Source organism: Ranitomeya imitator, chromosome 7 (assembly GCF_032444005.1).
Source record: "Ranitomeya imitator isolate aRanImi1 chromosome 7, aRanImi1.pri, whole genome shotgun sequence".
Taxonomy (NCBI): Eukaryota; Metazoa; Chordata; class Amphibia; order Anura; family Dendrobatidae; genus Ranitomeya; species Ranitomeya imitator.
The window spans coordinates 99638934-99661021 of NC_091288.1; the positions used below are offsets into that span (position 1 = coordinate 99638934).

At 41.3% G+C, this 22088-nt stretch overlaps 1 protein-coding gene across 5 annotated transcripts in view; it reads left to right on the plus strand.

The window, feature by feature from the left end:
• ADAM23 (ADAM metallopeptidase domain 23) overlaps positions 1 to 22088 on the plus strand; it is a 401035-nt gene that overhangs the window by 311188 nt on the left and 67759 nt on the right. For all 5 annotated transcript variants that reach the window (XR_011314664.1, XM_069733684.1, XM_069733681.1 and 2 more), the window contains exons 16-20: positions 6618 to 6689; positions 9583 to 9687; positions 11739 to 11819; positions 13116 to 13166; positions 15246 to 15309. Coding sequence is in view for 4 of the 5 variants with exons in the window: in XM_069733684.1 (XP_069589785.1) it covers positions 6618 to 6689; positions 9583 to 9687; positions 11739 to 11819; positions 13116 to 13166; positions 15246 to 15309 (373 nt within the window). In the remaining variant the exon portion in view is untranslated. The remainder of the gene's footprint in view (positions 1 to 6617; positions 6690 to 9582; positions 9688 to 11738; positions 11820 to 13115; positions 13167 to 15245; positions 15310 to 22088) is intronic.

Below are 22088 nucleotides of genomic sequence, written 5' to 3' on the forward strand. Positions count from 1 at the left end.
AAGGCTTGGCCCGCGCACAAGTCCCACAGGACTGCACAAAAGAACGCACATCACGCGACAAAGAAGGCCACCAAAAGGACCTACCAACCAAGTCTCTGGTACCAAAAATGCCAGGATGACCAGCCAACACGGAACAGTGAACCTCAGAAATCACTGTACTAGTCTATCTGTCAGGAACAAACAGTTTCCCCACATGACAGCGGTCAGGTTTGTCAGCCTGAAATTCCTGAAGAACCCGTCGTAAATCAGGGGAAATGGCAAAAAGGACCACCCCTTCTTTCAGAATACCGACCGGTTCTAAGACCTCAGGAGAATCAGGCAAAAAACTCCTAGAGAGGGCATCAGCCTTAATATTCTTAGAACCCGGAAGGTACGAGACCACGAAATCAAAACAGGAAAAAAACAAGGACCATCGAGCCTGTCTAGGATTCAGCCGTTTGGCAGACTCGAGGTAAATCAGATTCTTATGATCGGTCAAGACCACAATACGGTGCTTAGCTCCCTCAAGCCAATGTCGCCATTCCTCAAACGCCCACTTCATAGCCAACAACTCCCGATTGCCGACATCATAATTGCGTTCAGCAGGCGAAAACTTATGGGAAAAGAAGGTACACGGTTTCATCAAGGAACCAACAGGATCCCTCTGAGACAAAACGGCTCCTGCCCCAATCTCAGAAGCGTCAACCTCAACCTGAAACGGAAGAGAAACATCCGGTTGGCGCAACACCGGAGCAGAAGTAAATCGACGTTTAAGCTCCTGAAAGGCAGAGACAGCCGCAGAGGACCAATTCGCCACATCGGCGCCTTTCTCCGTCAAATCGGTCAAGGGTTTAACCACACTGGAAAAATTGGCAATGAAACGGCGAAAAAAATTTGCAAAACCCAAAAATTTCTGAAGGCTCTTCACGGATGTGGGCTGAATCCAATCATGAATGGCCTGAACCTTAACCGGATACATCTCTATAGACGAGGGAGAAAAAGTAAAGCCCAAAAAAGAAACCTTCTGCACCCCAAAGAGACACTTAGACCCTTTCACAAACAAAGCATTGTCACGAAGGATCTGAAATACCATCCTGACCTGTTGCACATGAGACTCCCAATCATCGGAAAAAATCAAAATATCGTCCAAATATACAATCAAGAATTTATCAAGATAAGTCCGGAAGATATCATGCATGAAGGACTGAAAAACAGATGGAGCATTGGAGAGTCCGAATAGCATCACAAGGTATTCAAAATGGCCTTCAGGCGTGTTAAACGCAGTTTTCCATTCATCACCCTGCTTAATACGAACAAGATTATATGCCCCTCGAAGGTCAATCTTAGTAAACCAACTAGCTCCCTTAATCCTAGCAAACAAATCGGAAAGCAAAGGTAAAGGGTATTGAAACTTGACCGTGATCTTATTCAAGAGGCGATAATCAATACAGGGTCTCAAGGAACCATCTTTTTTAGCAACAAAAAAGAACCCCGCTCCCAACGGTGAAGAAGATGGTCGAATATGCCCTTTCTCCAAAGACTCCTTAATATAGCTCCGCATTGCGGTATGTTCAGGCACAGACAGGTTGAAAAGTCGACCCTTAGGAAACTTACAGCCTGGAATTAAGTCAATAGCACAATCGCAGTCCCTGTGCGGTGGAAGGAAACTGGACTTGGGCTCATCGAATACATCCTGAAAATCAGACAAAAACTCTGGAATTTCAGAAGAGGAAGAAGAGGAGATTGACATCAAAGGAACATCATTATGAACCCCCTGACAACCCCAACTAGTCACAGACATGGACTTCCAATGCAACACAGGATTATGTACCTGCAACCACGGAAAACCCAGCACGATAGCATCATGCAAATTATGCAACACCAGAAATCGACAATCTTCCTGATGGACTGGCGCCATGCGCATGGTCACCTGTGTCCAAAACTGGGGCTTATTTTTAGCCAAGGGTGTAGCATCAATGCCCCTTAAAGGAATAGGGTTCTGCAAAGGCTGCAAGGGAAAACCACAGCGCTTGGCAAACTCAAAGTCCATTAAGTTCAAGGCGGCGCCTGAATCCACAAATGCCATGACAGAAAATGATGACAATGAGCAGATCAAGGACACAGATAATAAAAATTTAGGTCGTACAGTACTGATGGTAATTGAACTGGCGATCCTTTTTGTCCGTTTAGGGCAGACAGAAATTACATGAGAAGCGTCGCCACAATAATAACACAACCTATTCTGACGTCTGAAACCTTGTCGTTCCGTTCTAGACAGAATCCTATCACACTGCATAGGCTCAGGAATTTGCTCTGAGGATAACGCCACAGCGCGCACAGTTCTGCGCTCCCACAAGCGCCGGTCAATCTGAATGGCCAGAGACATAGAATCACTCAGACCGGAAGGCGTGGGAGACCCCACCATAACATCTTTAACGGATTCAGAAAGACCCTTTCTGAAAATTGCCGTCAAAGCATCATTATTCCATTTAGTCAACACCGACCATTTCCTGAATTTCTGACAATACAATTCTGCCGCCTCTTGACCCTGAGACAGGGCCAACAAGGTCTTCTCAGCTTGATCCACAGAATTAGGTTCGTCATATAACAATCCCAAAGCCTGAAAGGAGTCTACATCAAGCAAAGCCGGATTCCCAGATTCCAGGGAAAATGCCCAATCCTGCGGGTCGCCACGCAGCAGGGAGATGACAACTTTCACCCGCTGAATGGAATCACCGGAGGATCGAGGTCTCAAAGCAAAAAACAGTTTACAGTTGTCTTTAAAACTCAAAAATTTGGACCTGTCACCAAAAAACAAATCAGGAGTAGGAATCTTCGGTTCTAAAACAGGAGTCTGAACAATATAATCAGAAATACCCTGTACCCCAGCAGCAAGCTGGTCTACACGAGAAGCTAATTCCTGAATATTCATGCTAGCACAAGGCTCTTCAGCCACCCAGAGATAAAGAGGGAGGAGAAGACAAAGTAGACTGAAGAAAAAAAAATGGCTCAAGACCTTTCTTCCCTTCTTCTGAGATGCATTTAATTCATTATTGGCCAGTTGTACTGTTATGATCAGGTGACCTTGGAGCAGCATGAAAACTTTCACTGGAGTAGGTGGTAACTATACTGACCGCAAACCCTGATCTTATCACCGCAACTAGAAGTAGCCGTGGGGTGTGCCTAACAAAACCTAGACACCTCGACACAGCCGGAGGACTAAATACCCCTATAGATGGAAATAGGAATATCTACCTTGCCTCAGAGCAGAAACCCCAAAGGATAGGCAGCCCCCCACAAATATTGACTGTGAGAAGTAGAGGAAAAGACACATGCAAGAAGGAAACAGGATTTAGAAAATGAGGCACACACTAGCTAAATAGGAAAGATAGGACAGGATACTAAGCGGTCAGCATTAAAAATCCTTCCAAAAATATCCACGGCAGAAAATACAAAAACTCCACAATCTAACTAAAGATGTGGAGCGTATATCTTCATCTCCAGAGAATCCAACAAGACTGAGAAAACACTGACACAGTCTAAGCTGGACAAGAGAAAAACAACAGAATAACACAGAATATAAGCACACTGCATGTGTGCCACAGAAACAAAAACCAGACACTTATCTTTGCTGAATTGGCAGCGAAGCAGGAGAAGCCAGAAAGTGAAGCAACACTTCAGAAGAAACATTGACAACTGGAAAGGGCTAATGAATCCTGCACAACTAAATATCCCAGCCAGAACCGCAATCAGCAGAAACACCTGGCCAGGACTGTGACTCAGAGACAACTGCATTCCCACCTACAACCACTGGAGGGAACCCAAGAGCAGAATTCACAACAATTGAGTGTGTCTTGATAATTGCCAATAATTTCCATCTGTTGTTTATTCCATTTGCATAACAGCATGTGAAATTGATTGTCAAACAGTGTTGCTTCCTAAGTGGACAGTTTCATATCACAGAAGTTTGATTTACATGGAGTGTAAGTGTTCCCTTTATTTTTTTGAGCAGTGTATACTGTATACAGTACAGACCAAAATTTTGGACACACCTTCTCATTTAAAGATTTTTCTGTATTTTCATGACCATGAAAATTGTACATTCACACTGATGGCATCAAAACTATGAATTAACCCATGTGGAATTATATAATTAACAAAAAAGTGTGAAACAACTGAGACTATGTCTTATATTCTAAGTTCTTCAAAGTAGCCACCTTTTGCTTTGATTTTCATGAAAATACAGAAAAATCTTTAAATGAGGTGTGTCCAAACTTTTTGTCTGTACTGTGTATATATATATATATATATATATATATGTATGTATATATATATATATGTATATATATATATACATACAGTGTATATATATATATATATAAATATATATATATATATATACAGTGTATATATAGTATATATATAAGTATATATATATATATATATATATGGGGAACCATGTATTTCCCGAAACGCGTCGTATAGCTATTTGGCCTCTGAGACGCTCCGTAGCTATAGTGACGTCACATGCTGCCAAGCACTGTCGACCATTTTTTCTTTCACCGGGTAACCAGGGATGCCACCGGACGGGGCGCCCCTGGATATGCGTGGATATTTAGAGATATCCCACCGCAATGGATTATATCACCTCACCACGACAGCTCACTATCAGTTCACAAGAACGGACAGGGTTCCACGACTCGTGACCATGAAGGATTAAAAGCAGGGTAAGAGACAAGCCACATGGACTTTATCTAACGTTCTACCTGCCTATTCGCAATTCGTCCCTCTCTTCTATACGTTTTTCTACCCATTATCATTGTGGCCCTTGTATCCACTTTCAATTTATCTATGTACATTGGTGAAGACTCACACTGAACACTGCGTTTTCTCTCTTAGATGGATAAATAGAGCTATTTATCTAAATACAGCTCCCTCAATTAAATGTTGCAGTCATTCACCTTTTTTACCTTTGGACATTTACTCCACAAATAGTAGATCAAACACAGAACATATTGATGTTTTGCTTGGCATACTAACTTTGTTCACTCATTGGCAACAACGCATATATATCTCAGTCATTTATTTGACACCTAAGAGTGACTATTATAAGGACTAGTGCGACAAACATTTTTTATATTCCTGTTTGGTTTGCTCATTGGATTTTACACACAGAATCTTAAGTTTGTCTGCTGCTTTGCAGCCTTAACTTTGTGCTTTCCCTTTATTGAGGGAGCCAGTGTTATTTTCTATTTTACTTTTATGTATACAGGGTGGGCCATTTATATGAATACACCTAAATAAAATGGGAATGGTTGCTGATATCAACTTCCTGCTTGTGGCACATTAGTATATGGGAGGGGGAAAACTTTTCAAGATGGGTGATGACCCTAGTGGCCAATGTGAAGTCGCCCATTTTGGATCCAACTTTATTTTTTCCAATGGGAAGAGGGTCATGTGACACATCAAACTTATTGAGAATTTCACAAGAAAAACGGTGTGCTTGGTTTTAACGTAACTTTATTCTTTCATGAGTTATTTACAAGTTTATGACCACTAATAAAATGTATTCAAAGTGCTGCTCATTGTGTTGGATTGTCAATGCAACCCTCTTCTCCCACTCTTGACACACTGATAGCAACACTGCAGAAGAAATGCTAGCGCAGGCTTCCAGTATCCGTTGTTTCAGATGCTGCACATCTCGTATCTTCACAGCATAGACAATTGCCTTCAGATGACCCCAAAGAGAAAATTTTAAGGGGGTCAGATTGGGAGATCTTGGTGGCCATTCAACTGGCCCACGACGACCATCATGATGATTTGTTGTCCTCTTTATGCACTGACGATGGCATGTTCCTTGACTTTTTCCAGCAAGATGGTGCACCACCACATTATCGGTGTCAGGTCCGAGCATTCCTACATGAACAGTTTCCTGGAAAGTGAATTGGTCATCATGTGCCAGTTGAATGGCCACTCTAATATCAACAATGAACCTCTTTTAGGACCATCTCTGGCAGAGGTCAGGTGCTTGGGTTTTAAGTAGCATTGAATCAGAGTTGCCACAAGTAAGTCAGAAGATTGCAGCCAGTGTTATTTACAACAACCTCTCAGCACACAAGTTACCAAATTCTCACAAGTGTTCCCAGTCATTTTCATACCAGCCAATGCAATTAAGGTAAATTGTCTCTTCAAGCTTGTCTTTGGTTTTCATTGAATGCTCTGTTACATTGCTGCTATTAGCCATTGCATTTGTTGGAATATACCAGACTGAATTTACATTTTGGATACTCCTGTATTTAACCACTACCCTGCTAAAAGATAAGACTGTATTCCTGTGAGCAATTACTTCCCAGCTATAAGATATCAGTTTCATGTATAGCTTTTGTTCCCACACACCTGGCTCTGCTTTATCTGTGTTACCTACACCCTGCTGCTCAAATAGATACATCTGAGAGAATCTACCTCAACTGGACAGTTCATAACAGAGTCATGCAGTGGATAAATGGGAATGATCTGGTTCATTTCCTCCATCAGTTTCCACCCATCATTTTTATTTAATGCCGGATGATATATTTTAGGTTTTGGTGCAGAATGTCATTATTGTTTGTGATTAAAAAATGCTTTTTCTTTTTTTTAAGCTTTTTGAAGTAACAGAGTGTGGCAATGGCTACGTGGAGCCAGGAGAAGAGTGTGATTGTGGTTCTCGAACAGTAAGTAGTCTACCACATAGATAGTTCAGAGACTTCACTAAATTTCAATCCCATTTAGTCTAAGTATCATGTCTAAGGATGAGCGGATCCGTGGATGTTCGTGTTCATCGGTTTCAGTCGAACTGTAGTCCAAAGTTCTGTTTGGGTACCAGAACTTGGCCCCGAAACCCATAGAAACCAATGGGGACCCGAATGTTGGTGCTGTAAAATAGTCGTAGTAAGAGCTATGGGTCTTCAAAGGTCTCTCTCTCTTCAAAAAGGAAAAACCTGCTAAAATTATATGCAAATGAACAATTTTATTTAAATTGAATGTGTCATCAGAAAATTTCCTATTGTTTAAATCAAGTTTTTATGCAAAACTTATATATTTTTTTAGTTTTGTTGATACTTTTTTTGCTTGTCACAATCCATATTTAACACCATAACGACCGCGGATACGCGGTTTAATGGCTGCAGTTAAGGGTACTTATGCCTCAGCGACACTTTTGGTGCTGAGATATAAGTGTATATCGCCCCCCCAAGGTCGGAATTTCTCTGGGGTGTCGGCTACCTGGGATAGCTGAGAACCCAGAGAACATGATTTGGGCCTGTTTTTACCGACCCCAATGTTGCGGTCGCTGTTATTAATGGAATAACGGCGACTGAAAAAAAAGTCTGATTTCCCATTGAATTTCTTTTTCCTCTGATGTGATCACACATCAGAGGAGAGAGAAATGGGGTCCCCTGATCCCCTGGTGCTTCCAGAGTCCCTTCAACCCCCCGTGAAGTCCGCCGAGCTGCCGGTGTCTTCTTCCAGGAAAAAAATGGCGGCACATGCATAGTGCGCCCGCCGAGATCTGCCGGCCGACACCCGGCAATAATAGGACATTTTTGATATTGTTCATTTTGATTACTGTGATAGTCTCTATCACAGTGATCAAAATAAAAAAAAATAGTAAATCAAATCCCACCTTTATCACCCCCTTATGTAGGTAAAAATAATAAAATGAAAAAATTTATTTATTTCCATTTTCTGTTAGGGTTAGAGTTGAGCTAAAGTTAAGGTTAGAGTTGGGCTAAAGTGAGGGTTGGGCTAAAGTTAGGGTTAGTGTTGGGCTAAAGTTAGGGTTAGAGTTGGGCTAGGGGTAGGGTTGGGCTAAAATTAGGGTTGGGCTAAAGTTAGGGTTGGGCTAGGGTTAGGGTTGTGGTTATGGTTGGGATTTAAAGTTAGAGTTGGGATTAGGGTTTGATGTGTGTTAGGGTTAGGTCTGTGGTTAGGGTTGGGATTAGGGTTAGGGGTGTGTTGGGGTTAGGGTTGGGATTAGGGTTAGGCGTGTGCTTGGGTTAGGGTTGGAGTTAGAATTGGGGGGGATTCCATTGTTTAGATACATCAGGGGGTTTCCAAACGTAACATGGCGCCACCGTTGATTCCAGCCAATTTTGCTTTCAAAAAATCAAACGGTGCTACCCCCTTCTGAGCCATGTCATGCGCCCAAACAGTGGCTTTCCCCCACATACGGGGTATTGGTGTACTTGCACAACAAGTTTTGTGGTCTGTTTTCGCCTAATACCCTTGTAAAAATAGAAAAAAAAATTGGTTCCAAAGTAAAAATTTTTGTGAAAAAAGTAAAATGTTAATTTTCCTTCCCCATTGCATTCGTTCTCATGAAGCATCTGAAGGGTTAATAAATAGTGATGAGCGAATATTCTCGTTACTCGAGATTTCCTGAGCACACTCGTGTGTCCCCCGAGTATTTTTTAGTGCTCGGAGATTTAGTTTTCATCGCCTCAGCTGAATGATTTACAGCTATTAGCCAGGCTAAGTACATGTGGGGGTTGCCTGGTTGCTAGGGAATCCCCACATGTAATCAAGCAGGCTAATAGCTGTAAATCATCCAGCTGTGGCAAAGAAAACTAAATCTCCGAGCACTAAAAAATACTCAGCGGTCACCCGAGCGTGCTCGGGAAATCTCAAGTAACAAGCATATTCGCTCATCACTAATAGTAAGTCATCTAGCATGATATAGATATTCAGAGTGTCTGCTCTACACTTGCAGTGTCTATAAATATTTTGTACATTCTGGTTTTAATTAGTGAACAATACAAGTTACATATGCCCTATAGATTTTTCAAGGTGTTGGATTGTATACTGTCACAATGGTGGTAAAAGATCCAACGCTTAGAAGACTTTTCAAAAACGATTCATGAAGATTAGTGGTATTCATGCTGGTCTTGATGAGACGATGTGTTGGAGTCAGTAGCACCCAAATCATTAAAAAGCACCTTGCCACAAATCTTACTGAGAGGCATGCAACGGCTCATGAAATAGATGAACGGTTGTCACCGCACCTATGTCCCTCCCCAGCTCAGAGAATTTTGGCGTGCCTGAACGAAACTGGCATCATTTTTGCGCAACGTGGAGTTGCAGCTTTTTAAAGCGTTTTACGTCAGATTTCTGGCTTAAGCACTTTTGGTGATTTGGGCCTTTACTACTTTGCACATGCAACCTCTAAGGTTCTGGAGGTCTTAATTTCTGGACCTGAGTCAGTAAGAACAGCGCGAACAGGGGATCTTAAATAATACATTTAGGTAATTTCATGTTTTTTTGTTTACAAATAATAATAAACCTTTAAGACTACTTCCTAAGCACAAGCCAGTGGAATTGTGGAGAACTTAGGTTTACAGCTGCTGTTTAAATAATCACTTTTTAATGTCTCTCATTCTACATTAACATTTTGAACATGTAATGATAAATTGTGACCTGAATGTGGCATAAAGACAAGCCCAATAATATGATAAATGTATATGCTCATATCCTTTAGCTCTATAAATTAAATGCTGTTTTATCACCTAAATGCAGCTTATCACCTAAATGTTCCCAATGTGGAGTGTCCTTTTTCTGTGTTTCTTATAGACAAAACATTTTATCCAGGACTGTTTTGGAGACTGCTGCAAGAAATGCTCCCTGTCTAATGGGGCACACTGTAGTGATGGGCCCTGCTGCAATACCTCCTGCTTGGTGAGTACCAGCCTGTCATTTCTATGGGATAAATACACAACTGCTTTTAGAGGTCAACTGCCTGAGCCACAGCTGATTATCCTAGAACATTTGATTATAGTCGATAACATTACAGGGAATCTGTCAGCAGGTATTGGCTACCTTATTTGAGAGCAGCTTGATGTAGGCAAAGAGAAGTTGATTAGTGATGAGCACAAGTGCTCATTACTCGAGGTTGCCTAGGATGCTTGAGTATGCACCAAGTGTAGCTGGTGCTCGAGTGGCATGTTCGAGTCCTCGTGCCCATGTGGGCGCGAGGACTCGCATGCCACATGAGCACCCGCGACACTCACTGCATACCCGATTACCCTAGACAAACTCAAGTGATGAGCGCAAGTGCTCATCACTAAAGCTGAATCCCAAGGATGTATCACTTAGTTTTCTTGTTGCAGATGTTTTGACATAATCAGCATTTTTAGATTTACTGTACCAATGCAGCAGAGCTGAGAAAGCTGCCCCGCCTCCACCAGGCTCTAGATATACAATGTCCATAGACAGTAAGGTGCTTATCACAGGAGGGGGCGTATCAGACTAGCATTCATGAACTGCTGTGTCCCAGCAATGGTAAGCTACTGGTGCTAGAGAAATCATTGCAAGCAAACAAAACCACTGAGCATTGAGGCATTGCTGAAATCTGCTACAGCGTGATGTCTTCTGCTTACATAGCAGAAACCTGCTGACAGATTTCCTTTGTTCAGTATAATAGAATTACACTTTTAGTAAACTTTTTTAGAAAATGTAATAGATATCAAATAAATATACCGTAAATCTACTAAGCTGAAGTAACTATTGGCAGGTGACGATATAGTGATAGATTTTCTGGGAAATGTAATTTTGTAATTGATATTTTTATTCTAAGGTTGTTTTCACATCTCAGAGCAGCGGCATCAATTACGTTTACATGAATCACTAACCTAATCAATTAATCTTGTGATTCAAAGTGGATTATGTGTTATCTTTGATTATTTTACAGTTGAGTACTACAATGAATAAAAATTACGTTTATTACAGTTGATTACACAGATTGATAATCTAGAATACTGTTAGAACATGTTTTATTAGTTATATTCCCCATAAAAATACAATGTATTGGAACGATCTTTAACCCTTCCAAAATGGGTGACTTTCTGGCTTTGCATTTTCTTTTTTTTCTCACCTTCTTCCAATAGCCATATTTTTTTTATTTTCCTGTCCAATTAGCCATATTAGGTTTTTTTTTGTTTTTTTGCAGGACAAGTTGTAATTTTTAACCACACCATTCATTTTATAATTCAGTGCACTGGAAATAGTTCGAAGTGTGATGAAATTGCACAAAAGACACCATTTTTTTTTTTTTTAGTTTTTTTTTACAGTGTTATTGTGCAGTAAAAATTACTTGGCCATATGATTTTTTGCATCCTGAGCTGCTGTTTTTATTGACACCATATTAAGGTAGAAACAAGTTTTTGTTTGCTTCTTATTGCATTTTCTTGTGGTTTTGCGGTGACCAAAAAAAACTTAATTCCTGGCTTTTCAATTTTTTTTTCTGGTTATGCTGTTTACTGATGGGGATGAATAACTTAATATTTTGATAGATCAGACATTTAAGAATACATTTTTTAATATACTTTTTTATATTTTCAAAGACTTTTTTGGGAATTTGAACCTGTGATTCTCTGATCACTTGTATTATATAATCCTAGTGAAAAAAAATTAACACATCCTATGAAGTCTGAGCTGCTTTTTTCCGCAAATTATTCACCGTCCATTCAATTGGCGAACAATCACACATTGGCCCCGTTTTTGTCTTATGTGTATGAGGGCTCTTATTCTATGGTTTGTCTGACTGAAATTACTCAGGTAATCAGTTCAGGGCAGAACTGAGGGCAGCGACATCAAGAATTGTCAGCATATAAATCATACTGTATTTATCTTTTACTCCTCCATTTAACATCATTTTATATTAGTACATTTAGTTTGAGAAATTGTTTAAGACTATTGTGTGTTTTCTAAATTTTGTGCTACCGTTATAGTTCCTTCCACGGGAATATGACTGTCGTTACGCTGTTAATGAATGTGACATCACAGAACACTGCACTGGAGACTCGGGCCAGGTAACTCAAGCTAATCTTTTTATACAGCGTTTTATAGTTCCCTTCCCAAGTAATAGATCAGAAGTGCTGAGCCTGTGGCCAAGCAAATTCATGCAAGCTGAAATGCAATAATTTTTGTCACATTATGATTTCTGAAAATTAAATTGTCATATACACTCCTCAATAATGAAGTTGCAGCATTCAAAGGGAAAAGTTGTGGAATTCTGGAATTTACAAGATTGGTAGACATGTTAATGATATGTAAATGATGAAAAAATGCAATCAAAATTTTCAAAACATCATGATTTATTCAGTATCGAATATGACCCCCATGCTCAGAAATCCTTTCACTTACATGCCTTGATTGCTATCACTGAGGTTATTAATGGTTGCCTGAGGAATGTTTTGCCATGTTGAATGCACTTTGCCCCAATCCTTTGCTGTCAGCTCTGTGTGCAATTGCCGACCAATGACATCCCAAATGTGCTCAATGGGAGACAAGTCTTTAAACGTTGCAGGGCATAGTAGCACAGTTTGGGCCACACAGGCTGCTCACAGTAACTCGAGCAACATGCTGCCTGGAGTTGTCATGTTTAAAAATGTCCCCTGGGACACTTTGGAACAATGATTGTACTACTGGTGCCCCCACCAAATCAAAATAGTGCTGAGCTGCTACTGTACCTCAAATGAAGACTAAAGGGGTCCAGCTACTGTACATTATGCCACCCCATACCATTATCCTGAGCAATGTTCCCATGTGAAAACTTTTTCATAGGGTTGCCCACTAACTCTCGTGACCAATTTTCAGCTATTTTTTGCATCCAGGACAAAAGTGGGATTCATCACTTAAAAGGATTGATCTCCATTTCAGCCCCCTTATCTCCTTTTCAGCCTTTGCTCAGACCACGTGGGCAATGCCCTGAAGAGGACTTCACGTGGGAATGTCACAATAGTCCTACTCCCGGAATTATGGTGTGGTTTGGCATAATGTATGGAAGCTCGACTATTCTAATCTCATTGACTCCATACCAAGGTATGTAAGTGTGTGTATTTATGCACTTTGTGTGGTGTTCATACTCAATTCCGAATAAATTGAGAAATCTTGAAAATTTTGCTTCCATTTTTAAATTGTTTACATGTCGTTAACATGTCTATCCATCCTGCGATTTCCATAATTCCACGACTTTTGCCTACTAGGTGTTGCAATTTTAATGTTGAGGAGTGTTGAAAGAGTAGAAACAGTCTGTTTGAGTAAGATACTTTTTCACTTCTTTTTTATCACAGAATGTTCAACTGTACCATGTTTTCTGTTCATAGTGTCCGCCTAATCTTCGTAAACAAGATGGCTATGCCTGCGACTTAAATCAGGTAACAAAATCTGTAATCTAGTTACATAAACTATACTTTGGGCTATTTCCTATAATTCTAAGATTGGGATTCTTTGATTTTTCCTTATTTGAAATTGTCTTTAAGCCCAATTCATCATTGACAGATTTTTTTTTCTGAATTAGTGACTTTTTGACTTGCGATAACTTCATCAAACGAGTTGTGTCTTTTTCAAGTTGCCTTTTGTGTTTTAGTCAGTTTTGTGATATTTACATTAAATGTGTGTTTTTTCCAGATGTTTTACACAGAGTAATGAAATGTGATTTTTTAAAGTTTGTTGCAACTCTACTCTAGCCCCTCCTGGAACAATTTCATGTACGCATTTTTTTCACGAATTTTGCGAAATTAGCTACTTTTCCAGCTAAAAAGTCACAAAAACAGTTTTAAAGGCTGGAAAAAAATTCTTGAATTACATGCAACACTTTGACAAATTTGGAGCAGAAAAATTAAGTAAAACCCACAAGTTAAAAAAGAAAATTGAATTAAAAAAGTGCAAATTAATAATCTGACCCTTTTGTTTTAAAAAATGATTATAAACATATAACTTTGTTATGATAAAACCATACAACTTCTTCACATAGCCATACACTCACAGTTGCCTGCTACTGTAGGAAACTTTATAGAGGACAGGGATCATTATAAAAGAAACAACTAATACTCAACTCATCAGTGGGATTTTTAGGAAAATGCAGCGTGCTTTAAGTATGATTTTTTTCCCCAGCTATATTCAAGAGTAGGCTTAAAAACAAAACTTCAAAATGTCACAAAAATACACTTTCTGCTGCAGGTATTCATAAACGTGATATGAAATGAGATACAGCACTGTGTAAGAGCTGCATGTTAAAAGGAAGGGTTTGTGGCTACAAAATTCCTTTTGGTCACTGAGAGAAGGAACATTATTAAAAATCAGTTATTAATGAAGCACTCCCCCATCAAAGTTTCTATCCTCTTAATATATTGCAATCATCAAATTATATAGCACTGTGTACTTACAATTGCTCATTTTGCCTTTCTACCCAGCCAATTATCCTCTTTTCTTTGCTCTATATAGAAATAGGAAGTCTCTTGTCCCTCCATTAATCATTCTCTTCAACTCCTGACTCGGCTAACTCTCCTCCCCCTGATGTCTGCCAGGAAAACCGACTTCCCATTTCTACATAAAGCTTAGAAGAATGCAGCTGGTCAGTTTTTAGTCACGTGATTCCATAAACCTAATGGAAAAGAGAATAATTAGCTGGGTAGAAGGGCAAAATGAGCAATTGTAATTGCACAGTGCTGAATAATAAGATGACTGCAATATATTAAGAGGATAACAATTTTGATGGCAGAAGAGCTTCGTTAATCGGTAGATCTGTTAACACACATGCAGATTAGGTCAGTGTCTCACAATGAAAATGATCTACGTTAAAAACATTTTTTATATCATCTGTCTCTCCTGTCTTGATGATTTTCACAATGCAAAAATAAGGGAAAAATGTATAAATTCCGGCTGTTTTTTAAGCCTCTTATCTTGCAATGGATTGATTGGAATTCATACAATGGTAGCTAAATCTGAGCTATGTTGGAGTATTAAGTGTTTTACTACTGTGTACAGTAGATTCCCAATAGCATTGTCCTGACACTTTTTCATGGAGCTCCTTTATAGATTTTCCCTGTTCTTGAATACTCCTGCCTAACTGCTGTGCAGTGAGTTACAACAGCTCTGTAGAATCTTATGGACAGCCAAATTAATCTATGTTATACTTCCCTATACAGCATGGAGACAGGAGCACCACTCTGCAGGGTCTCTGTTCTTTAGTTCAGATATTGAAGTGGTGGCATATCTTAGTGATAGTGCATCACGTCTTATTTCTTTATCACTGAGTACTTGTATATGAATGTTTCCAATCACTCACAGCTAAACGAAATCCTGAAAATTGGACCTGTAAAATACACTTCAAATTGAGACAAACTTTTTTATTATTTTTCTCGCCTTTCATAATTTTGATATAAGTTCTTTCTGCAAAATTGATGGTAAAAACAAGTGAAGCAAAGTGTGTGCTGATTCAACTACTATTTTAGGGCCGCTGTTACAATGGTGAATGCAAGACGAGAGACAATCAGTGCAAACACATCTGGGGACAAAGTAAGTTGCATTATATATGGTATAATTTGCCAATGTGATATTCTATTGGTAATACTGTAAGTGACTGTTGTCAAAGCTTATCTCATTACAATTTAGATTAACGTTCAGTAGAAGCTTTTTAGCAGCCAAACTGTATGTACATGGTGGGTTTACTTTGTAGGATTTTCTGTGACTGAATAGGGTTTGTAAAAAGTCTAGCAAATACGGTAGAAATGTACGTGGAACAGATAGATACTCATTCCACGGTTTACTTTAAAGGGAATCGGCTGGCAGGATTTCACCCCCCCAAACTAGTAACACTTGTGTGAAAAAGTGTTTGCCCACTTTCCTATTTCTATTCATTTGCATGTTTGTGAAATGTAAATGTTTCATTGTCCTGCTGCATAACTGAAGTGCACTTCAATTTGAGGTCACGAACAGATGGCCGGACATTCTCCTTCAGGATTTTTTGATAGACAGCAAAATTCATGGTACCATTTACCACAGCAAGTCTTCCAGATCCTGAAGCAGCAAAACAGACTACCACACTACCACCACCATATTTTACTGTTGGCATGATGATCCTTTTCTGAAATGCCGTGTTACTTCTACGCCAGATGTAATGGGACATACATCTTCCAAAAAGTTCAACTTTTGTCTTTTCTGTACACAGATTATTCTCCCAAAAGTCTAGGGGATCATCAAGATGTTTTTTTTTGCAAAACTGAGAGGAGCCTTTATTTTATTACTGCTCAGCATTAGTCTTCATCTTGGAACTGTGCCATGCAGGCCATTTTTGCCCAGTCTCTTTCTTATGGTGGAGTCATGCATGAACACTGACTTAAACTGAGGCAAGTGAGGCCTGCAGTTCTTTGTCTTTGCATGTTCTAGTGGGGTCTTTTGTGACCTCTTGGATGAGTTGTCACTGCTCTCCTGGGGTAATTTTGGTCAGCCAGCCACTCCTGGAAAGGTTCACCACTGTTTCATGTATTTGCCATTTGTGGATAATGGCTCACACTGTGGTTCGCTGGAGTCCCAAAGCTTGAGAAATGGCTTTATAACCTTTTTTTCCAGACTTATAAATCTCAATTACTTTGTTTCTTATTTGTTCCAGAATTTCTTTGGATCGCGGCATAATGTCTAGCTTTTTAGTATTTTGTTTGTCTTCTCTACTGTGCCAGGCAGGTCCTATTTAAATGAGTTCTTGATTGTGGGCAGGTGTGGCAGTAATCAGGCCTGCTTGTGGCTAGGGAATTTGAACTCTGCTTCCCAAAGATGTTATAAACCAATTTATGTTTTAAGGTTTGGATTTCATTTTCTCTTAATAATAATAATAATAATAATAATAACTTTCATTTAAAAATGCATTTTGTGTTTACTTTTTTATCTTTGTCTAATATTTAAATTTGTTTGGTGATCTGAAACATTTCAGTGTGACAAATATTCAAAAGAATAAGAAATCAGGAAGGGGCAAACACTTTTTTCACACAACTGTATGTGTTCATGTCATTCTTTCACTGACAAGACCAGCAATACTTTTATATCGCCATTCCATTCCTCCTCTATTGAGAAATCAGCATTTTAATTGGTATGCAAATAAATATGAAGGACTATGGTAGATCTGAAGCCTCTGTCATCCCAGCTCTATTACCCACCCAGTGCCAACTTCTCCACAATTGTGTCATGGGGGAGGTGCAATGGGATGAGAGAGGGAGCCTCTAACAACCACCTAAATGCTGGTTCTGGCCTTGGCTGTTGCTACAGGAGCTTATCTGTCAGTTAAAGGAACTCTGTCAGCACAGAATGACTTTTCAAGCCAAATACAGGCACTCAGTGCATCATGGTGGATGAATCATTTAAATACACCTTCTCAACTGCTAGTTCTCCATCTATCTTCACCATTCTCTGGCTCTATAAAGCCAAAGCTGTCAATGAAAGAAGAGGGGGTGTGGAGATTGAGGTTAAACAAACAGGTGGAAAGGTGTTATGAACAGGTGATTCAGAACCACAATGGACCTAGTGGTTAAGAGCACACAAAGTGACCTGATAGTTACTAACATAGGACGAGCTCTGAGACGTGGGAACTCTGCTGACCGCAATCCCTAATCCTATCATACCACACTAGAGGTAGCCGTGGATTGCGCCTAACGCTCCCTATGCAACTCGGCACAGGCTGAGGAACTAGCTAGCCCTGAAGATAGAAAAATAAGCCTACCTTGCCTCAGAGAAATTCCCCAAAGGAAAAGGCAGCCCCCCACATATAATGACTGTGAGTTAAGATGAAAATACAAACACAGAGATGAAATAGATTTAGCAAAGTGAGGCCCGACTTACTGAATAGACCGAGGGTAGGAAAGATAGCTTTGCGATCAGTACAAAAACCTACAAACAACCACGCAGAGGGGCAAAAAGACCCTCCGCACCGACTAACGGTACGGAGGTGCTCCCTCTGCGTCTCAGAGCTTCCAGCAAGCAAGAAAAACCAATATAGCAAGCTGGACAGAAAATATAGCAAAGAAAAGTAACACAAGCAAAACTTAGCTTATGCAGGGCAGACAGGCCACAAGAACGATCCAGGAGAAAGCAAGACCAATACTGGAACATTGACTGGAGACCAGGAACAAAGAACTAGGTGGAGTTAAATAGAGCAGCACCTAACGACTTAACCTCGTCACCTGAGGAAGGAAACTCAGAAGCCGCAGCCCCACTCACATCCACCAGAGGAAGCTCATAGACAGAACCAGCCGAAGTACCACTCTGTTGTGAATTCTGTGGCAGAGCTCCCTCCTGTGGTCACAAGTGGTACTTCGGCTGATTCTCTCTGTGAGCTTCTGTTGGTGGAGGGAAGTGGTACTGCGGCTTCTGAGTTTCCTCCCTCAGGTGATCTGGTGAGGTCGTTAGGTGCTTCTCTACTTAACTCCACCTAATGCTTTGATCCTGGCTTCCTGTCAATGTTCCAGTGTTGGACTTGCTTTTCCCTGGATCATTCCTGTGGCCTGCTGCTCTGCATAGCTAAGTTCTTCTTTGCTATTTGTTTGCTATTTTTTCTGTCCAGCTTGTCTAATTTGGTGCTGGAAGCTCTGGGACGTAAAGGGTGTACCTCCGTGCCGTTAGTTCGGTACGGAGGGTCTTTTTGCCCCCTTTGCGTGGTTTTCTTTAGGGTTTTGTGTAGACCGCAAAGTTACCTTTTCTATCCTCGATCTGTTAAGAAAGTCGGGCCTCACTTTGCTGAATCTATTTCATCTCTACGTTTGTCTTTTCGTCTTAACTCACAGTCATTATATGTGGGGGGCTGCCTTTTCCTTTGGGGTATTTCTCTGAGGCAAGGTAGGCTTATTTTCTATCTTCAGGCTAGTTAGTTTCTCAGGCTGTGCCGAGTTGCATAGGCAGAGTTAGGCGCAATCCACGGCTGCCTCTAGTGTTGTTTGGAGAGGATTAGGGATTGCGGTCTGCAGAGTTCCCACGTCTCAGAGCTCATTCTATGATTTTGGGTTATTGTCAGATCACTGTATGTGCTCTGACCGCTATGTCCATTGTAGTACTGAATTGCCTTTCATGACAGTACAGGAAGCCCAAAGTACTAATGATTCTCAATAGAGGGAAAAAAGAAGTTCTGAGACCATTTTTTTTCTTTGCACTGTGTTTTGCCTTTTTTTTCCCCTAGACATTTGGGTGGTTCAGTACACAGGTGTAGCGATGGACATTAGAAGTCTGTCTTCATTTGTGGATCAGCTCTCAGCAAGAGTACAAAAGCTCTGACCGCTATGTCCATTGTAGTACTGAATTGCCTTTCATAACACCACTCATGACCACAGGAGGGAGCCTGACCACAGAATTCACAACAGAAAGGTGCACTTACATATTTGGCTTCATACTGCACTGACTGCCTGTACGTGGTTTTAAAAGTCATTCTGTACTGTGTGGTAGACTGGTTCACTCGGCTGGACACACAGGTAGAAACAGAACACTGTCTCTTTGAGAACATGCTTGTGCAGCGCCCCAGGGTCCTGGTTGTTGCAGTAATGTCGCTCTTCCACCAGGGGGAGTGATGTTACGTCTGAAGGCAATAAAGGAGATCACCAGGTATCACAAACCACACAACACACTCCACACTGCAGGTCGCCAGTGGGAGCCATGCTTCTATCTATTAGGGCACTCCTCACAATTAGGTAAAACTGGTAGTCTGGACAGGAAGTTAGAGAGAAGTGAGCTGGGCTTCACCCAGTGAGCTGCTATCTGAGCTCCTCTCAGGTAGTGGGTCCCTGACAGGGGTGGGATCCTGTCAGAGGCCTAGATAGAAGGCCACTGAGCTGCGCCTGTCCCACGTGCGGCAGCATCCAAGGAAAGAGACATTGAAGGGAATTGCATTGCTGAGAGTGAGAAACGAAGTTATAGCAAAAGTAGAGGAAACCAGAAGGAGTTCTGCCCTGTAAAAGGCTGCCTCCTTCTGAGGCGCAGAAGCTGGTAGCCGAAACACCGAGGGAGTCATCATCTCCAAGCCTGGCTCCAGAGACCGGCAGGACAGCTAGTTCCATATTAGTTGCCTGACCCTACACCCAGGAGGCTGTTGTGAATTCTGTTATCGAACTCCCTCCTGTGGTCATGAATGGTACTTCGGCGAGTTCTGTCCATGGTCTCCCTCTGGTGGCTGTGAGTGGAGCTGCTGCTTCTGAGGTTCCTTCCACAGGTGACGTAGTTTATTCTTTGGCTGGCTGCTCTATTTAACTCCACTCAGATCGTTACTCCATGCCAGCTGTCAATGTTCTTGTACTGGTTCAGTTCGCTCTTGGATCTTTCTGGTGACCTGTCTACTCCAGCAGAAGCTAAGTCCCTGGTAGTTAATTATTTGTTCATTGTTTCCTTGTCCAGCTTGCTATAATGATTTTGCCTTGCTAGCTGGAAGCTCTGGGATGCAGAGTGGCACCTTCGCACCGTGAGTCGGTGCGGAGGTCTTTTTGCACACTCTGCGTGGTCTTTTTGTAGTTTTTTGTGTTGACCGCGAAGATACCTTTCCTATCCTCAGTCTGTTTAGTAAGTCTGGCCTCCCTTTGCTGAAACCTGTTTCATTTCTATGTTTGTGACTTTCATCTTAACTCACAGTCAATATATGTGGGGGGCTGCCTTTTCCTTTGGGGAATTTCTCTGAGGCAAGGTAGGCTTTATTTTCTATCTCTAGGGCTAGTTAGCTCTTAGGCTGTGAAGAGGCGTCTAGGCAATGTTAGGTACGCTCCACGGCTATTTCTAGTTGTGTGATAGGATTAGGGGTTGCGGTCAGCAGAGCTCCCACTTCCCAGAGCTTGTCCTGTGTGAGTTTAACCATCAGGTCGTTCCGGGTGCTCCTAACCACCAGGTCCATAACAGTACAGCTGGCCCAAAGTATTAATGCATCTCAATAGAGGGATAAGAGAAGTTCTGAGACCATTTTTTTTCTCTGCAGTGTGTTTTGTCTTTCTTTTCCCCTTAACCTCTGGGTGGTTCAGGACACAGGTGTAGATATGGACATTCAAGGTCTGTCCTCTTGTGTGGATCATCTCACTGCAAGGGTACAAAACATTCAAGATTTTGTGGTTCAGAATCCGATGTTAGATCCTAGAATTCCAATTCCTGATTTGTTTTCTGGGGATAGATCTAAGTTCCTGAATTTCAAAAATAATTGTAAACTGTTTCTAGCTTTGAAACCCCGCTCCTCTGGTGACACCGTTCAACAAGTAAAAATCATTATTTCTTTGTTGCGTGGTGACCCTCAAGACTGGGCATTTTCCCTTGCGCCAGGAGATCCTGCATTGCGTGATGTAGATGCGTTTTTTCTGGCGCTTGGATTATTCAGTGGATCAGGCAGAGAAAATCTTGCTGGCTTTGTGTCAGGGTCAGGATGAAGCGGAGGTGTATTGTCAGAAGTTTAGAAAGTGGTCTGTGCTTACTCAGTGGAATGAGTGTGCCCTGGCGGCAATTTTCAGAAAGGGTCTTTCTGAAGCCCTTAAGGATGTCATGGTGGGATTTCCCACGCCTGCTGGTCTGAATGAGTCTATGTCCTTGGCCATTCAGATCGATCGGCGCTTGCGTGAGCGCAAAGCTGTGCACCATTTGGCGGTATTCTCTGAGCATAGGCCTGAACCTATGCAATGTGATAGGACTTTGACCAGAGCTGAACGGCAAGAACAAAGACGTCGGAATGGGCTGTATTTTTACTGTGGTGATTCCACTCATGCTATCTCCGATTGTCCTAAGCGTACTAAGCGGTTCGCTAAGTCTGCCACCATTGGTACGGTACAGTCTAAATTTCTTTTGTCCGTTACTCTGATTTGCTCTTTGTCATCCTATTCTGTTATGGCATTTGTGGATTCAGGCGCTGCCCTGAATTTGATGGACTTGGAGTTTGCCAGGCGCTGTGGTTTTTTCTTGGAGCCCTTGCAGTATCCTATTCCATTGAGAGGAATTGATGCTACGCCTTTGGCCAAGAATAAGCCTCAGTACTGGACTCAATTGACCATGTGCATGGCTCCTGCACATCAGGAGGATATTCGCTTTTTGGTGTTGCATAATGTGCATGATGTGGTCGTTTTGGGGTTGCCATGGCTACAGGTCCATAATCCAGTATTGGATTGGAAATCTATGTCTGTGTCCGGCTGGGGTTGTCAGGGGGTACATGGTGATGTTCCATTGCTGTCAATTTCGCCTTCCACTCCTTCTGAAGTCCCTGAGTTTTTTGTCAGATTACCGGGATGTATTTGATGAGCCCAAATCCAGTGCTCTACCTCCTCATAGGGATTGCGATTGTGCTATTAATTTGATTCCTGGTA